The sequence below is a fragment of the Sorghum bicolor genome, chromosome 1 (assembly GCF_000003195.3).
Source record: "Sorghum bicolor cultivar BTx623 chromosome 1, Sorghum_bicolor_NCBIv3, whole genome shotgun sequence".
In the NCBI taxonomy this organism is placed as follows: domain Eukaryota; kingdom Viridiplantae; phylum Streptophyta; class Magnoliopsida; order Poales; family Poaceae; genus Sorghum; species Sorghum bicolor.
The window spans coordinates 70,934,999-70,955,072 of record NC_012870.2 but is presented as its reverse complement, the minus strand read 5'-3'; the positions used below and the strand labels follow the sequence as shown (position 1 = coordinate 70,955,072).

Below are 20,074 nucleotides of genomic sequence, written 5' to 3'. Positions count from 1 at the left end.
ACTAGCTAGTAGCTTTTTAGCCATGATCCTTTTCATTTTCGTGCTGGCCTTTTGCAGCAGGGGTGGTCTTTAATCAAAGTTGCCTAAGGGGGTGTTTGATTGGATTGTTAAATTAAGTTTAACAGCTGTAGTATTTTCATCATATTTGACATTTAGTGTTCAATCACAGACTAATCAGACTTAAAAGATTTGTCTTTAAAAAAAACTTTCTAAGGCCTTGTTTGGATGTAATCGGATTCGTATCAATCCACATGTATTGTTGTGGGTTGAAGTGAAACTTGAACTAAATTCTACCCCAATCCACTCCAACATATGTGGATTGAGGTAAATCCGACAACATCCAAACAAGACCTAACTGTGTTTTTAGTTTTTAAATAGTTTATATTTAGTACTTTATACATGTATGTATCTAAATATTTGATGTGATGGGAGTCGAGGCTAAAGCATGCAAGAAAGAAAGAGCATATTGTACTGCAAGATTAAAGCGTCTGATGGTATGTGGAACAACGCCATCTTTTGTGGAAGTCCACTAGACCACTACTGGTTTCGTTCGTTCGATGCACGCACACGCATGAGGCCACGTACGACATGCGGTCGTTGCATATGTTTATTGAGTACTAGTCCATGTTTATTTCAATCGTTGCATGGTGGTGCATGGTAAGAATATATGGGCAATATATAGACGACATGACCTTTTACACCAGATATCCTTTACCTTTGGTATCCTGAACACGGTTTTTCCGCTATGAAGGACATATATATGCTCCCATTCTTCCATCCGAATCTGAAAATGAGTGAGAAAGTAAAAGCATGTGTCCTTAAGAACAGAAAAAAAAAACTTTATCTTGTGTCGTGACCATCGCATGCCGTCGATATATATACATGCGGTGCATCCGCACCGCGCATGAACGAAGCAATAGCAAGCTAGAGCAGAGCACTAGACGCAATGTGTAGCAATTGTGTTGAACTAGCATTCCAGCTGCACCTGATCTTCGTAGTGGATGCCCTTGGTATCTAGATGCTGCGCTGGGGCCGCTGGATTTGGTCCGTGTGGGCGGAGAGTGGCGACGACCCGACACCGACGACCGAGCGGACGGACGCTAGCTGCCAGTTGGCGCCGCGGCGGCGGCGGCGGCGGCGGCGGTTGGACCGGAGTCCGGAGGGGCAGGCCGGATGATCTACGGCAGTGCGTGCTGGGGGCGGCGCGCGGCACCTGGAGGCGACGTCTCAGGGCACTCACAATGCAGACTCTATCATAGAGTCTAAAGTTATTTATTACCTCGAACAATGTGGACTTGGAGTCTAAATAAGACTTGGAGTCTTATTTTTTCTCCCTCTTTCTTCAATAAATATGTTGCCACATCAGCAAAATACCATAAATAATATATAATTAAGTGTTTTAGACTCCGTGATAGAGTCTTGCATTGTGAGTGTGGATTTGGAGTCTAAATAAGACTTGGAGTTTTATTTTTTCTACCTCTTTCTTCAATAAATATGCTGCCACATCAGCAAAATACCATAAATAATATGTAATTAAGTGTTTTGAACTCTGTTATAGAGTCTTGCATTGTGAGTGCCCTGAGGCTAGTCTCAGTGCTTACTTCACTTCACGGTTTCCAAAACGCCACATCAGCTTTCACATGTTGAAATAATTGATGAAACTATACTCCACAATGCAATGTTTCATCTCATCATTTCCAAAACAAACTAAAGCATTTAATTGCTGTCAAACGCTCAGATCATATGCTCCGTTGGCCATGTAGCCATTTGTACACAAACATTGCATGTTGATCACTGCAGCAGAAACGATATAGGACATATATATACCGATGCAAATGAAAATGAACAACGATAAAATAAAGAGTTTTGACAGGAACCCAAAAACTGGAACACATCGAAGCGCACCTTCCTTCCACTGCCTGATGCGGGGCGCCGGGGATCCTCTGCCGGCCGCGAATCCATGGCGGACGGCGGCGCCTTCCCTCCACTGCGAGGCGCGGGTCGCCGAGGACCGTCCCCTACTGGCGGCGAGTCAACGAAGGGCGACGGCGCCTGCCCTCCTCTGCTTGACGCGGGCGGCTGCGGATCCCGGCGGGTCCATGGCGGACAGCCGCAAGGATGGGGAGGCCGGCCGGCGGCGGGTCGTAACGACGGGGAGCGGCCGGCGGCGGGTCCCCTTCGACCGGCAGCTCACTATTCTTCGGCCAGCGTCGGGTCGCAAGGATGGGGATCTCTCTGGACGGCAACAGGGCGGGATATGGTGTCAAGGATAGGGATGGGGAGCGGGAGATTCAGGTTACGCGCGCGAAGACGACGAGGACGGCGCGGCTTCCGCCCGCACGAGATCAGAGATGAAATGAAATGTCACAATGCTCGTTTCACTGCGTTTCACCCGGTTCCCAGTGCTTTGGAAACAGCGCGTCCGCGTTTCACCGGGATGAAACGATTCTATTCTCTCTCATCCCTATTTCATGCAAATACTCCTTGTGTGCTGATGTGTCTCTATATTAAATGCGCATGAAACGTCCATGAAATGCCCATTGAGACTAGCCTGAGAAATGCTCTGCGCGGCGCATGATGATGATGTCCTACGTCGGAAGCCGGAACGAACCGCCTACTAGCCTACTCCTAGTGCCACGCTACGGTTTTACCGGCTCATCTCCCAGCGGCGCCGCTACGACTTCCTATGCACATTGCACGGGCACAGCTCTGGGAGTGGGAGCGCCGAGCGCGCCCCTTCGCCTTCCCAGTGGCGGCACTCCTCGCGTCTCGCTATATATAAACCATGCCGGCTAAAACCTCTCACACATCGCTCAAGAACCCAGCAGCCACACTCCACCACCACCAGTCCACCACACTGTAAACCCACCATTGTTTGCACTTCGCAACATGTCCAAGAAGCTCCAGATGGGGGGGCCTAAGCAGGCTAAGGGCGCGACCGACGACGGCAAGGGTGACGTCGCTGGCGCCGGGGGCAGCGCAGTGACGGCGAGCGCCATCGCGGCCTCCTACGACGACCAGATCCGCCCGCTGCTCGACGCGGTGGACAGGCTGCGCCACCTCAAGGTGACGCAGGAGGGCATCCAGCTGCCCACCATCGTCGTCGTCGGGGACCAGTCCAGCGGCAAGTCCAGCGTGCTCGAGTCCCTTGCCGGCATCAGCCTGCCGCGCGGCCAGGGCATCTGCACGCGCGTGCCCCTCGTCATGCGCCTGCAGGACGACCCTTCCGCGGATTCGCCCAAACTTCAGCTGGAGTACAGTAACGGCCGCGTGGTGACCACCACCGAGGCCAACGTCGCGGACGTCATCAACGCCGCCACCGCGGAGATCGCCGGGAGCGGCAAGGGCATCTCCGATGCGCCCATCACGCTAGTCGTGCGCAAGCGCGGCGTGCCCGACCTCACCCTCGTCGACCTCCCCGGCATCACGCGCGTGCCCGTGCAGGGGCAGCCCGAGGACATATCCGACCAGGTGGCCAAGATCATCAAGGAGTACATCGCCCCGAAGGAGAGCATCATCCTCAACGTTCTCTCGGCCACGGTGGACTTCCCGACGTGCGAGTCCATCCGCATGTCGCAGCAGGTGGACCGCACCGGGGAGCGCACGCTGGCCGTGGTCACCAAGGTGGACAAGGCCCCCGAGGGCCTGCTTGAGAAGGTCACCATGGACGACGTGCACATCGGCCTCGGCTACGTCTGCGTCCGCAACCGTATCGGCGACGAGACGTATGACCAGGCGCGCGTCGAGGAGGAGCGGCTGTTCAAGTACCATCCGTTGCTGTCCGAGATCGACAAGTCCATGGTCGGCATCCCCGTCCTCGCCCAGAGGCTTATGCAGATACAGGCCACCATCATCGCCAAGTGCCTCCCCGACATCGTCAAGCAAATCAACGAGCGCCTCAGCCGCAGCAGCGAGGAGCTCGACCAGATGCCGCAGGATCTGAACAACGTCGCCGATGCGGTCAGGGTGTTCTTCCACATCGTCAAGCAGGTCTGCAACTCACTAGAGAAGGTGCTGGTGAGGGGCGACTTCGCCGAGTACCCTGATGACCGCGAGTTCCATGGCACGGCGCGCATCGCCGAGATGCTGAGTGGATACGCCAAGAGTCTGCCCGTGCAGTGCCCGACGAACACTAACGAGGCGTTTCTGATGGAGGAGGTGCGTATCCTGGAGGAGACGAAGGGCATCAATCTCCCCAACTTCCTGCCAAGATCAGCGTTTCTTGTCTTGTTGAAGAAGAAGGTGGAGACCATTGATCAGGTCCCTCAGGACCTTGTCAATGGCGTCTGGGACTACGTGGAGGAGCTGGTGATGAAGGTTCTGCTGAAGCACTCCGACAACTTCCCGCAGATGCAGTCGCCGTGCCGCCGCGCCGTGCAGACGCTGATGGACAAGGCGCGGCTGCGCTCGGCGCAGCACGTCAAGGAGCTGATCGCCATGGAGCTGGTGGCGGACTACACCGCCAACCCGGACTACATGAAGACCTGGTCGGAGATCATGGAAGGGTACGAGAAGTTCATGGAGGCCGTGGAGGACAAGACGAAGCCGACGAGGATCACACTGGAAGGCTTTGGCGAGGTGGACGTGTCGCATCTCAGGGTGTACGCTGACTTCGCAGGGAAGGCGTTCGACCTGAGGGCGCGCCTGACCGCGTACTGGAAGAGCATAGTGCTGAGGCTCGTTGATGGCCTGGCGCTGCATGTCCTTCTCAGCGTCAAGCTGCTGGTGGAGAAGGACCTCGAGGAGGAGCTCGGCAACGAGCTGCTGAGCAACAAGTTCGCCGGGGTGGAGAAGATGCTCGCGCCGTCGCCGAGCACTGGAACGAAGCGTGAGCGCCTGAAGAAGAGCATCGTCCTGCTGCGTCAGTCCAAGGAGGTCGTGGCCAACATCATGGACAGGATTAGCGCGGCGGGTGAAATCTAGGCAGGCCGTGGTGCCCTTGTGCGGGTTAACGTCTTTTGGGTTGTTTCGTTATGAACTTAGTGATGAAGTGTCTTGTTAAAGACCTTCCCTGTGCTGTTCTTTTTTATGCATTTTACTATCGCTAGTTAAGTTTTATTTCGTCAGTGTTCATGGTGGTGCTTTGATTAAGTGTGACTTATTGGCGTTTTGGCGACCTTGAAACACTAGCAGTTCGTTATGCATTTTGCACTGTGTTATGGTGTTTGTTTGGTTATTTTTTCTATGCGCGATCAGTATTACTCCATCACAAGTTTACCTGACGTAAAATGCCATTTTCTTTGGTTTGTACTCCTATATTCCTAGTACTAAATAGAGCCAGAGCAGAAATGAGTGACGTTTTTTCCGTTGGCCGTTAAGGACGTGAGGCGCGCTGGCCGTGCGCCGAGCTAAAACGGTCATTGCAAAATCTAAGCAGTAACAGCAATGGCAATCCCTTATCTTACAACCTCTCTCCTGACTTCCTGAGCCTCTCTGGGTCCTCACCTTCACTAAAACCTGTCGTTCTAAAGGTCTAATTGTATTTTAAAAAAACTGAGTTCAGTAACAGATTTAAGCAGCATTAGAAATGCAAAAAAAATAACATAAGTTATACAGATTTTTTTTGACAAACGATTACTCTGCTTTTATTGAGGCCTTGTTTGCTTCCAAAAAATTTTGCAAAATAGGAATAGTAACACTTTCGTTTGTATTTGACAAATATTATCTAATTATGGACTAACTAGGCTCAAAAGATTCGTCTCGTCAATTTCAACCAAATTGTGCAATTAGTTTTTATTTTCATCTATATTTAATACTTCATGCATACGTCTAAAGATTCGATGTGACGGGAAATCTGAAATTTTTTGCTAAATTTTTGGGAACTAAACAAGGCCTGAAAGCATATAATTTTACAGAATTTTTTTACAAGCATCAATTCATTTCACAGGAAAAAATACAGAAAACAGAAAAGAAGTCCCGTATTTCAAAGTGGCCTCATCCTCTTCGATCGGCCACCATGGCAGCCTACGACCCATGCATTTCTTGCAACTAAGTTCACTTCAGAAATGCACAATTCTGAGCGCTAATCCACCAATGCAAATAAGTTCACTTCAGGATTGCACAGCAGTGAGTGCTAATCTACATGGAGAACTGTACAATAGGCAGCACCAACTAATAACAACAGTGGTATCCATGTCAATGGAGGTGACAAGACTATTGGTACAATTCCATAAGCTGACATTAGCTTTGAACAGAGCTGCAAGAAACACAAATCAACATTATTATCAACACTAATACATGAAAAACTGCCTTGTCAGAAAGATTGAGGGACAGAAAGATGTACCTTCAAATGTATTGCTGCAGTGATCAAGCATGAAAGTAGAAGAGCCCTCCTTGTCCAGCTACCACAAAACTGGATCATCATGGACACCATCTTGTCAGTGAATTTCATTAGTAAAGCCCTTGGAGCAACTGGCAGCATGATTGATGACTCAGCATGCATATTTGCTGAGTCAGCAGAGGATACTATTCTTCTTCTGTGCCGCAAAAACACAATAGAATTTTCTGCAAACAGACCATATATAAGGACTATTACAGGGACAACCACCAGATATAGGAATGGTAGTGTGATGACAAGCACATCTGGGTTGCTCAGTTTGTTGCCCATCAAGCCCCCATCATGAACTGGCACGCTCCATCCAGATAAGTACATTTGAGCAATTTCTCCATTTTCAGACGTTGCATGACCCCAAAACCATGGCATTTCAATTAGCCAGAGCACATATATTACCATAGAAAACCAGAAAGGTTTACTCCTTGTGCCCTCCATTAAAAACCAAACCAACCAAAAGTAAGCTTTTCTCTGCTGGATAGGGGATGACAGAATTGACAGAGCCCACCTTTGATATGATGAACTTCTCCTAACAAAATGATACAACAGTTTGGGGATGAACAACAATACGATGGTGAAGGCCAAATTACTCCACAGAAGGACTTGATACATGTCTTCCCACTGGACTTCAAAGAGCAGATAGTTGGTCCATGGGCTCGTGGGAATTGCCATCTTACCCTCAACTGAAAATGGTCTCTGCTCACTTGAAATCTTTAAACCATGAGAATCAAGAACAAACACCTGCAACCAGTAGCGAGTAGCGGATGAACTTCTGTAATTTTCAGCATTCCATTTGGCATGGTACAAAGGTCTGTGAGTAACAGTACTGGCAACAAGTTGCAGAGGTATCTCCTCAACAATCTTAAACTCACTATGAGAGTCAAAGACTCTAGCACTCACATTACGGATAACTTGATGAGAGAAAATAAGAACATTTATATCATTTCTCATCGACCACTTTTCTGAATCCAATATATTCATACTTCTTGAATCTGTTGGATATGTGACCAAGATGGAAGTTTCAAGTGCCTGTTTCAATGTGTGGTCTATGAATGAGACTGCACCACCATCTATTGCTAAAATCCTTATCAATCTGGAGTCCTTCCAGTCTCCAAGTTCCCATTCCCAAAAGCTTGACTTGTGATCTTCTGCTGTTCTGATTTCATGATACCTCCAAAGCTGCTTACTAACTTTTGCATGGAGATGACCACACAGATATGCTGAAATAGACTGCCTTGCAAATACACTTTCGTATCGCTGCCCTTTTTCAGATGATGCAGTGAATGACATTGGGAAATGTCCAAATACAACTTTTGTAACTGGAACATTGGAACGATTGGTCCAGTATTGAAGCTCTAAATTTACTGCTTCTATCCTTTTATCAGTTGAATGACCAAAAAGATTTGCAGGAAAACGAATGCCAACACTCATTGTATCATCAATACCCAGAAATTGGTAGCTTCTATCTCCCTACAGTGCCTTTTAGGATAAAATTTAGTTTCAGAAATGTAGTGGTTATTAATATCGATGAAATAAGCATGAAAATACATATGCACAACTCCCAAAGTATGTTTCATAATTTTCATTGTACATTTAGTATTACAAAAGAATGATATTAAAATGGGACATTGATTTACTCGTTAGTGGATTAGTAGTCAATAGTGTTCAGCATTTATGCTTTGCTAGTAAATATGTTACAGTTTACACCTTGAGACAGAAACAGATCATAATAATTTAGCTAAAACCTGAGTACCCATTGGATTTGAGTACAGAATGGTGCCTAGAAATACCTTGAATAAATTCAATGATGATGAACAGTGAGAGCTGACACAGGTATAAGTCGTACCTGAAGCAATATACTACTGACGGTGCTTAATCGCTTAAACTGTGAGTTAACACTGTACGTTGAAAAGAAGTCCAATTTTCCTCCTCTATAGGGCACTCCATATGTGTCATGATTGCCTCTAATATCAAATATCCTGCTCTTATCAATGCCACCTTGTCCAACAATTGCATCAATAGTTTTCTTGTAGGTAACCCATTCGTATTCATCCTGCCTTGAAGTAGTTCTTTGCTGATTCTTAGCATCTTATTGACGTGACAATGAAAATGTTAAGTTAGAATATATAGTATATAGTAAAAGGTCCATAAAACCACAAGGAAAGCAATCCTGGTCAATCATAATAATCATGTGTGCGCTTATCTTATTGCCTTATTTTTATTGCAAGGCCTTTCTATTCTATCTACCATGTTGCATGTACTGGGTGCTCCAAAAAGTTCTCTCGTGACAGGGCACAGAACAAGTGATCTCCAGAGAAACATTTCAATATGGCAACAATGTAACATCATTTCCAATATTCCATTTGTCATCAAAATAAAATTTTGTTTCGAAGCACAAATGCCTTGCCTTGATTCCTTATATTGTAGGTTTTCTTCTGTTCTGTTATTGGATATCCTGTTGGAACATTAATGGTTTGCATGCCAAACAAGAAAAGAATGATTTACATGTCGTTAGCACTTAGCAGGAAAAAAATTGGAGTGAGTTATCTTAAAAGCCATAGCAGTAATAACTCGAGTTTTCCAAAGTTTATATTTTGCACTAGTATTATAGGTTTCTGGGTAGTATGTCAATTTGGTCTGTTTGAAGTACTTCTGGTCAATTTTACACCATCTGCTGTCTGCTCCCAGTATTTTCTTAGTAATATCCATGAGCACGGAACAGCGCCCTATAATGACTATTTTGAATACACGTTGCATAATCCGACACCGAAAAATTCAGATCCAGAAAGATGAGAGCAGAGGGCTCACCAGTGATGTCACCGGTGACGAGGAGAAGGTGAGGCCGGATTGCGCGCAGCGCGGTGCCGAGGAGGGCCAGTTCGGCGGCACGCTCAGGGTTGTAGGTGCTGATATGCAGGTCGCTGACCTGCACCACCCAAGCCACGTCACCGTCCATGGGGAAGACCGACCTCGAGACCGACGCGTCGTCGTCGTCGGCCGGTCGCCACGAGGAGCACGGCGTCGGTAGGAGGACGAGGAAGAGGAGCACGAAGAGAGGGAGCGGGAGATCGGAGGCCATGGCTGCTGCCCTGCGGGGGCACGGAATCGGCGAGGCGCCGAGTGACGGAAATGCCTGCTGCTGGCTTGCTGCTGTGCGCCTGTGCCTCTGCCGCCTTTAGAAGGAAGAAGAAGAGTGCTCGGTCCGCAAGCGCAAGGCACGGACGAACGTGGGCCGTGGGCTGTGGGCTGTGGGCCTAACGCTGGATGATAGAGAGCGAAAGGTTAGGAGACCTTTGGTTTGTAGTAGGCCTTTAGGCGGCCTTTGGTTTGTTCATCTCTGGGTGAAAACCCCTGAAGAAAAAAAAAATCTTACAGCGCCAGCGACTTTTCATTTTTGGGAAGTTTTCTATTTTCAGAAAAAAAATTCCGGCACTTTGTTGTTGAAAAGTTATACTCATAATTTTTATATATAACTTATGGAACAAATTTTAACGTGTATATATATATATATTATTTTACAAATAAAATTTTCATAGAAATATACAAAAAAATTATTATACGCATAACTTTTACATAAAATATTTTGTGGAATAAACTTATCAACATACTTTCATAGAAATATACAAAAAAAATATGTATAACTTAGATATATAACTTGATGAATGTCTTAGATACTTAGATGTAAAGTTCGATGTACTCCCTCCGTTTCAAATTATAAGTTATTTGAAAAATTTTGGAGAGTCAAAACATTTTCAAGTTTGACAAAAAATATAGAGAGAAATATAAAGATTTATGTCATAAAATAGGTACACTATGAAAATATAACTATGTAGAAATATGGAAACTATGTACGAAAAATAACTATGTAGTATAACTTATAAATATTACAAAAAAAAAGAAAAACAAAGGAGCGTCTGTGTAGGTGTAGCCATGCCACCGAACGAATTCGACCAACAAAAAGTTATTCAATACAACTTATATGTATAAATTGTAAGTTATAAGTTACATTTCACATGAATTACAACTAGAAAATACTTCTTTGAAACATATATAAGTAGGGTCTAGTTTTGTTCATCTTGTTGCGTAGAACACGTAACTGCAGATAGAATTAAAAACAAATACCCAGTTTGAAAGTTATAACATTTTAAAATAGTTTGGAAGTTATAAAATTGTAAAATAAATCTATTGGATTTTTGGAGTGACGTAAGCAGTATATGCAGCTTCGTCCATTCGTATGCGCGCGCGTGTCCTCGTCCCTCAACAGGAAACGAGTGAAGGATCGCCAAAATGGATTTGGAGCCACTCGCCGACGTTTGGTTGGCAATGGTACCCGAAACCCGAGTAACCGACGGGTTTTACCCGATAAGAACGCGGGTATGGAATGGATTTTGTACCCGCGGGTACGTTATTGGGCGAAATCCTTTACCCATCGGGTATAGCGGGTAAGGGTGTGGAATAGTAGTACCCATACCCGCGTACCCGTGGGTAAGAAATACCCGCAAAATGAGTAAGCAACCTAAGCAATTTAGCCCATATAGCCTATGAACTGATTGGCTGAACGTGTGAAGTGTTGAGCAGCTGGTGTGCTACTAGTGCTGCTATTAATTTGTTGGAAGTTGTTACGTTTAATTTTAGAAGTTGTGATATTTAACTTGCTGGAAGTTATTATATTTCTATTGAACTCGGGTATATTTTCGGGTACGGAATACCCGTCGGGTAAAAATTACCCGTCGGATGCGGGTACGGAATGAATTTCTTACCCGTCTGCTTTCGCGGGTAACCCGATGGAATAGGTTTTGACGGGTGCGGATACGGGTGGCCAGTACCCATCGGGTACGTACCCGTTGCCATTCCTAGTTGCCTAGCCAACTGGCCAGGGGGGGTTCACTCTCGGCAGCTATCCGTCTGGCTGCCAAAATGAAGTGCCCTGCGCAGTGCGCGCACACAGCCACAATGCAATGACGCGCCATTACGAGCTTACCACTACCCGGCTCCCCGCACTAGCCTCCTGGTCTTCCCAGCTGGGTGCGGTGCGGCCTTTCCTTTTGGGTGCCCCTACGCCTCCCCACGACTTTGGCCGTATCGTTTTCTTTTTCTTTTGTTTTTGTGAGGAAAAAGGCATCGGCGTACTGTACGTGTTAAATAGAAGAGCATGTTACTCCGATGCATTTTTAACACGTAGTACAAGAGAACCGGAAAGACACTGGGAAACAGAAACAGCATGTCCAAGAAGCGTCGGACAGGGGATAAGCTGGAGAACGATGACGGGGACGCCAAGGGCACGGCCGCGGTCATTGCCAGCGGCGTCACAGCAAGCGCCATCGCGGCCTCGTACAACGACCAGATCCGCCCCGTCCTCGACGCCGTAGACCGGCTGCGCCACCTCAAGGTGACCCAGGAGGGCATCCAGCTGCCAACCATCGTCGTCGTCGTCGGCGATCAGTCCAGCGGCAAGTCCAGTGTGCTCGAGTCCCTGGCCGGCATCAGCCTGCCGCGTGGCCAGGGCATCTGCACGCGCGTGCCCCTCGTCATGCGGCTCCAGGGCGACCCTTCCGCCGACTCGCCCAAGCTCCAGCTCGAGTACAGCAACGGCCGCGTGGTGACCACCACCGAGGCCAAGGTCGCCGACGCCATCAACGCCGCCACCGCGGAGATCGCTGGGAGCGGCAAGGGCATCTCCGACGCGCCCATCACGCTCGTCGTGCGCAAGCGCGGCGTGCCCGACCTCACCCTCGTCGACCTCCCAGGTATCACGCGTGTCCCCGTGCAGGGGCAGCCAGAGGACATCTATGACCAGATCGCAAAGATTATCAAGGAGTACATCACACCGAAGGAGAGCATCATCCTGAACGTGCTCTCGGCCACGGTGGACTTCCCGACGTGCGAGTCCATCCGCATGTCGCAGCAGGTGGACCGCACCGGCGAGCGCACGCTGGCCGTGGTCACCAAGGTCGACAAGGCCCCAGAGGGGCTGCTTGAGAAAGTCACCATGGACGACGTGCACATTGGCCTTGGCTACGTCTGTGTCCGTAACCGTGTTGGTGAGGAGACGTACGACCAGAAGCGCATTGAGGAGGCGCGGCTGTTCAAGAATCACACGTTGCTTTCCAAGATTGACAAGTCCATGGTCGGCATTCCAGTCCTTGCACAGCGGCTAATGCAGATTCAGGCGACCATCATTGCCAAGTGCCTCCCGGACATTGTCAAGCAGATCAATGATCGCCTCATGCGCAGCAGCACCGAGCTTGACCAGATGCCACCGGATCTCATTAACACCGGGGATGCTGTCAGAGTGTTCTTCCACATTGTCAAGAAGGTCTGCACTTCACTGGAGAAGATACTGGTCAGAGGCGAGTTTGGTGGCTACCCGGATGACTGCTACTTCCATGGCACAGCACGTATTGCAGAGATGCTAAACCGTTACGCCAAGAAGCTGCCAACGGAATGCCCAAGGTGCAGCGATGAGAACTTTCTGACGGAGGAGATGCGTGTTCTGGAGGAGACCGTGGGCATCAACCTCCCCAACTTCCTGCCAAGATCGGCGTTCCATGTCATGCTGAAGAAGAAGGTGGAGATGGTTAGCCAAGTACCGCAAGATCTTGTCAACGAGGTGTGGGAGTATGTGGAGGACCTGGTGATGAAAATTTTGCTTCAGCACTCTGAAAACTTTCCACAGGTGCAGTCGTCATGCCGCCGCGCCATCCAGAGCCTGATGGAGAAGACCCGGGCACGCTCGGCGCAGCACGTCAAGGAGATGATAGAGATGGAGCTGGTGGCAGACTATACGGCGAACCCAGACTACATGAAGACTTGGGAAGCCATAATGGAAGATCAGAAGAAATTCATGGATTCTGTGGAGAACAAGTCCAATCCATCTAAGATTACCCTGAAATGCTTTGGGGAAGTGGACGTGTGCCATCTGCCATCTTAGGATGCACGCTGACTTAGCAGCGCAGGCATTTGACTTGAGGGCACGGCTAACCGCGTACAGGTGCTCAGGCTCGTCGACGGGTTGGCACTTCATGTCCTTCGCGGTGTCAAACGGCTCGTGGAGAACGATCTCGAGGATGAGCTGGGCAACGAGCTCCTGGGCAACAACATGGCTGGGGTTGAGCGGATGCTCTCGCCGCCGCCGAGCACTGGAACCAAGCGCGACCGCCTCAAGAAGAGCATTGTCCTGCTTCAGCAATCCAAGGAGGTTGTTGCAAACATCATGGACAGGATTAGCGCGGCAGATGAAGCCTAGCTACGCAGTTATTTGCTTCTGTCTGTCTGCCTCGTGCATGCCTTATTTTTGGATGAGTATGCGTTTTGAAATAAACTTTCTTATCGTGATAACTGGGCGACCTGCTATATATATGCTGTTAATTAAGGTTTATATATGCATTTCCTATCAGTTCGATATGAACTTTGTCAAGCTGCCCTGCTCTTTGCTGTTATGATTGAGCATCTACGTACCACTAGCTAGTAAACTGCTTCATCAACCATGACAAGATTCAGTGTACGAACTTTGCCAATGTGCTTGTTGGTAAACATGCTAGTATTTTTTTTTCCTGTTATGGCCTTGTTTAGTTCCATTTTTTTTTAAGATTTCACGTCACATAGAACCTTTGAACCATTAAACATAGATAAAAAATAACTAATTGTACAATTTATTTGTAATTTGTGAGACGGACAGTAATTGTCAAATACAAACGAAAGTACTATAGTAGCCGTTCCAAAAATTACAAGTTTGATTAATAGGTACTCTCTTCATCCCAAATTACAAGTCATTTCAAGAATATTGAAGAGTCAAAGAATCTCAAGTTTGATTAAAATTATAAAGAATTATGACATCAAATAAGTATATACTATGAAAATATAATTAATAAAAAATCTAATAATACTTAGTTGACATTATAAATGTTATTATTTTATCATATAAATTTGGTAAACTTGAGACGTTTTCACTCTCAAAAGTTCTTGAAATAACTTATAGTTTAGGATGAAGAGAGTAACATGCCTATAAACAGCACCGAGTAGCCCCAAACACAATTTTGCCTTACGAATGTACAGTTTTGAACTTCAGGCACTACTATACAGGAAGTATTGTCCAATAGGCGGCAAAAAAAAAACCTACATTAAGATGACGTACATTAGCTTTGAAGAAAGCTGCAACTGCGAGAAACGAAAAAAAAAACTACGTTACCTTCCAACATGAAAAATTGCTTATCTTAGAAAAGTTGGGGATACGGCAGCCGGGGACAAGGCCACACGGCGGCGGCAGGAGGAAGAGAAGAGCAGCTGGTGGAGACTGGAGCCTGGAGGCATCTGGAACACTGCGGGGGAGGGGAAGGCAGGAGGCTGCGCCGCTGCGGGCTGTGGACTGATGGTGCCGCCGTGGCGCCCGTGCCGGTGCCGCTCGCAGAGGAAGAAGAGGTGGTACCCGGGCCATCGACCCATCGTGGGCTATAAGTTGGCCCAGTTTTGTCTCGTATTGGGCTTGTAGTTCGTCGACCAGGGCCACTTTCGGCTAATTTTGGCGTCAACGCGTTCCCTTGGGAATGGCAAGCTCCGACCGACGCGTCAGGCGCAGAGATGGTTGGATCGGCACATGCTGCGGTCGCAGCCGAGAGCTGACCGATCACCGGTGGATGGATCGGGCAGGAGCAGCGAGAAGCCGAACGGACCAATGCAGGTAGTACGCGAGTTGGCTTCCACCTCACGTGATCATTAATGGGAGCAGCAAACATTCAACGCCTTCGAAGCGATAAACAACGCCCGGAAACCGTGGCGACCCAGGCAGCGGTCGGCGGCCCCTTCGCGGCTTCGCGCCCGCCCGGTGGCCCGCGCCGTGGAAGCTGGAATCTCTTGGGCCGCGTGGCCACCACAACCTTTCCATGGATTAATCAAAACACACAGGAGGGCCGCACTTCGATGCCATTTATTTCCCCGGTCTCACACTAACTACCTGTATGCAGCAGGTACAAACTACAGATTAGACCGAACTACTCCTACATGGCAGTGTACACAATACTCCTGGAGTATACTGTGAGTATGCAATTCCTTAAATTTGTAACCTATAACATATACTATATATAGAGTAAACCTTGAGTAAACATGACGCGACGAACGCCCACGTGCGCACAGAGATGGTTATGTCATGTGCAAGGAAGTTGTAGGTTAAGGTGCAATCTGCCCTTGAACTCTAAAAAAAAGTCGTAAGTGAAGATTACTGTGATTAAGAAAAGTTTACTGTTATTACTAAGAGCATCTCTAAGAGCCTTTCTAAATCTCACTTTCTAAATCATCATTTAGAGCGTCATTTACATAAAAATCGCTTTCTATATTTTTTTCACTCTCCAACAGTTTTGCTAAATCTCATGTGCACTCTCGAGAGTCATTCTCGTCTTCTATATTTGGCTAACGAAAAATCCAAAATAGACAATGGCTATATTTGGATGACCATTTAGAAAAGCTGTTGGAGGGTAGTTTTTCATTAAAATTGCTATTCCTAGTATTTAGCAACAATATAGAGAGTCTCTTGGAGATGCTCTAAAAATAGTGTGATTTCAATTATTGTCCCTTTTGTATTCCGCTACCGCTAAACATGGGGCGCACTCGCACTTGTGATCTTTGTCAAACTTTTACCCAGCCGCGTCTTGTCGAAACAGATCTAGAGCCGTTTGTTACCGGCCATATCCCGATCACGAGCGCCTTGCACTCACAATACAAGACTCTATCACAGAGTCCAAAACAATTAATTACATATTATTTATGGTATTTTGCTGATGTGGCAGCATATTTATTGAAGAAAGAGGTAGAAAAAATAAGACTCCAAGTCTTATTTAGACTCTAGGTCTACATTGTTCGAGGTAATAAATAACTTTATACTCTATGATAGAGTCTGCATTGTGAGTGCCCTAATAAGGCCTTGTTTAGTTCTCAAAAATTTTCAAGATTCCCCGTCACATCGAATCTTACGGCACATGCATAAAGCATTAAATATAGACGAAAACAAAAACTAATTACACAGTTTGCCTGTAAATCTCGAGACGAATCTTTTGACCCTAGTTAGTCTATGATTAGACAATATTTGCCACAAACAAACGAAAGCGCTGCGGTAGCAAAATCTAAAAAATTTTACGAACTGAACCAGGCCTAATTCCTAATTCTCAGTACGTACTCCTGCTTGGTAGCACGCGCTGCATGTAAACATCACGTCCATACACAGAGTCGAGTCTGGTAAACCCTGCACAGAGTACTTCTCCTCCATCCTCCCCTATCGTACTAAGGCCTTGTTTAGTTCCGAAAACTGAAAAGTTTTCGCAACCGTAGCACTTTCGTTTTTTTTACAAACATTATTCAATCATAGAGTAACTAGTCTTAAAAGATTCATCTCGTGATTTACAGATAAACTGTGCAATTAGTTTTTATTTTCGTCTATATTTAATACTCTATGCATATGGCGTAAGATTCGATGTGATGGGAAATCTTAAAAAATTTTTGCTTTTTGGGTGAACTAAACAAGGCCTAACAATTCTTGTTAGGAGTTAATTACTGCCATCAGCAGATCAACTGTGACCAGTAAAAAGGTGAGAGCACACATCCCCTATGCAGGCCTGCTTATTTTGACCTCGGATTAAACTAATCCACAATCTTGCAATGAGAATGTGAGATACAGGGTGCGTGCGTCGTGGTTAGTGCAGAAAAAACGGGTATAAAATGGTCAAATGGAGGCAGGGGGGGCGGAGAACATGAGGGCAATTTTTCCGGCGCCTTGTGCGTTAAGCTGTAGTACAACGGCACACACATGTATGCATGCTGATGCTCCGCGCCCTCTCTCGCTCGCTACTACTAGTAAACTTGTTATACTGCAAGTAGAAGTAAACTTCCAAGAGGAAGATGCCAAGCTCGCCTATGAATCCCACGACGATGCACGGCTCCGTTTCAGCGACGGAATTGTATTGTACATGTTCGCTCAAAACAAGGAGCTTGCCTGGCCGGCGCCTGCGTGCAGCTAGATATATCAGTACTGACTTGCATTTGAAACAGTTTTTTTTTCTTCACTTGACTGCATTAGCATTAATTGGAATCTGTAATTTGGTGCGTGAACGTATGTACTTTCGTGTGTTTTTTTTTTGCGATAAAATTTGGAGTCAAACTCCGTGGTCATAACGTCGTAGCTAGTGCTCTCGCGTACTAGCTGCGTAGACAACCTTTGTCTTGGACTGTTTTGGATGACGGTGCGCTGCAACGAGCAAGTTTCGCAGGCATAGGCATGCATATGCATCCGGACAAGTGTTCCGTCATCTTCACGGAAAAGAAGGTCTCTGCATTTCTGCAGTGTCGTCACTGACACCCATAAACCTCCATGAATCCCAACGGACCAGAAAACAAAAATTTTGGAGGAAGCCATCAGAACTTCAGTAGTGTTCTTGCCCTACTGACCGATAGAAGAGCTAGTGAAAAATGAAATGATCCCTTAGCAAAGGCCTTGTTTAGTTAAAAAAAATTTGCAAAATATTTGCATCAAGTATTAATTATAGATTAAAAAATAACTAATTATACAGTTTATCTGTAATTTACGAGACGAATCTTTTGAGCCTAGTTAATCTATGATTGGACAATATTTGTCAAATACAAACGAAAATGCTGCAGTGTCCATTTTACAAAATATTTAGAACTAAACAAGGCCCAAGTCAGCAGTCAGCGCAGTGACAACGAATTGAATACACAATGAACATATTCCTCTCTGGAGTAACAAATGAGTACATGATCGCTTTTTACTCGATGATGAAGCATTCAGCATGCATGCCAAACTGAAAGAAAAAACAAGAAGAGCTTCTACCAAGCTACTCCTAGCTACGAGTAAGTTCGAACACCTATCTGAATGCGCAACTAACCCTTCTCATTCAGCTTCCTTTCTCCTCACTCGGAGCCCTCTGCCGGCCCAATCTGAGCAACAACGAAATCGCCAAAAACGCGGAGGAAGAAAAGAAGCAGAATCAGAAGCTTACGGCAGTCGTCGTCGCGCCATATGCATCGCCGTCAACCTCGCAATCTCATTCACCTTTGGCTGCTTGCTTGTCTGCTCATCAGTGCTCACTCACGAAGAGCACCGTACCTTCAGCGCATCCGCCATCTCTGCTCCAATGTACGTGTCATGTCCTGCTGATCGATCTCGCGCGCGGGCCCTGCCTCGCGTCATCTGTTGTGCAAGGGGTTGGAACCGGTGGGCACTTTCCTCTTGCTTTCCCCGAGCATGTTGTCGGCGGGTGATGGCGCTGGAGCCATCGGCCGCAGCGGGGCCGTCGTCGTCACCACGAACGCCGACGTGCGGGCGGCGTCGACGGCCGTGAAGACAGTGGAGCCGAGGAAGGAGGAGTGGACGAGGACAGCGATGAGTAGCCACGGCCCGACCAGGCTGCTGGCCACCGGCCTCCCGCCACGGACCATACTATATCTCAGAGGGTGAGATGACTTTGGAGACCTGCCGCCAATGGCGGGCGCACACTGCAAGTCAACACCAATGCCGCCGCCGGGGCTCGTAGCGTCTGAGCATCCGTGGCGCCAGTAGCAGTGGGAAGGCGGAGGGAGAGAATAATAAGGCTGCGGCGCGCCGGCGACGGCGAGGAGTGCAGGTGCACGTCAACGGGGAGAGCGGGCATGCACCGCGCCCGCGCGCCGGGGGAGAGCAGCTCTGGGAGGAGGCTGGGGCGTGAATGCGTGATGACAGGGGATTGCGGTTGGACTCGCTCGCGCTGGGTTTATTATCGCTGATCCAACGACGCCAGTGGTGTCCTCGGCGAGTAGTATAAAAGTGGCGAGGCGACTGGGGATCTAACGCGATGTGGACAAATCAGATCGCTGCACCAGCAGGTACGGCTGTGTTACCGCTGGCCATTACCCTGGATGCGTGAAAGTCTCTCCTTCGCAAAAGTATGAATGTGAAGGGAGGTTTGGTCAAATGTCTTCCAGCCTACAAACTATACATATATATCCATCAGTACGACTTGCAGTAGTATATATATAGCTAAAACGTATGACATCGCACATGACATTTGAGCTACGCAAACTGGATATAAACAGAAGAGCCTACTTATAATCAACAAATATATATGTCTTAATGTTCAGTGACGAGGCCAGAATTAACTTAGCTAAAGAGGAAGCATTTACTCTTTAATTATTATATATTAGATTTGCTATTTAGGAGAGCCCCCTCTAGCTCCATATCTTCGCCACCTATCACTACATCGATGGCTGTCACAATCCATTAGGTCAAGGTGCTCGCGGAGAGTGAACGATGTGGAAAGACCTACTGCTAAGTCATTCACACCAAAATGGGAGTGAACTGTGAACAAAATGGATCGGGAGGTCTCACCACATGTTAATATTGATCGCTAGGTCAATGGCATTATGGCAATGTCACAATCCATTAGGTCGAGGTGCTCGCAATGGTGAGTCGACGACATGGAAAGACCTGCTATCAAATCAAGTACCATTGTGTCTGTTGAGTGATTCACACCAAAAAAAAATCGAGTCAACAAAATGAATTGGATAGGAGGATAAAATTAAATATGGTTAGCTAAGGGTGGACATGGGTCAGGTACTCAGGTCCATACATGATCCAACTAAAACAAGGTTAATTAGTTTTTTAGTAATAACAAGGTTAATTAGTTGAACATGATTGCTTTAATATATGCGTAGTTTTCTTAAAAGACGATGTACTGACCAATTATCTTTATTCATAGACTAGGGAGT

The 20,074-nt window shown here is 47.1% G+C and overlaps 2 protein-coding genes and 1 pseudogene across 2 annotated transcripts; 2 read left to right on the top strand and 1 right to left on the bottom strand.

Annotated features, from left to right (window-relative positions):
* Positions 2,686-5,116, top strand: LOC8054308 (dynamin-related protein 4C). Its single transcript, XM_002468105.2, has one exon. The coding sequence runs from the start codon at positions 2,890-2,892 to the stop codon at positions 4,921-4,923; it is 2,034 nt and encodes a 677-aa protein (XP_002468150.1). The 5' UTR covers positions 2,686-2,889; the 3' UTR covers positions 4,924-5,116.
* LOC8078822 (putative metallophosphoesterase At3g03305) lies at positions 5,813-9,488 on the bottom strand. Its single transcript, XM_021451939.1, has 4 exons — positions 9,140-9,488; positions 8,178-8,419; positions 6,284-7,801; positions 5,813-6,196 (listed from the first exon to the last, which is right to left on the bottom strand). Exons 1-4 carry the CDS (start codon positions 9,408-9,410, stop codon positions 6,074-6,076), a joined length of 2,154 nt encoding a protein of 717 aa, XP_021307614.1. The 5' UTR covers positions 9,411-9,488; the 3' UTR covers positions 5,813-6,073.
* LOC8078821 lies at positions 11,553-13,709 on the top strand (annotated as a pseudogene).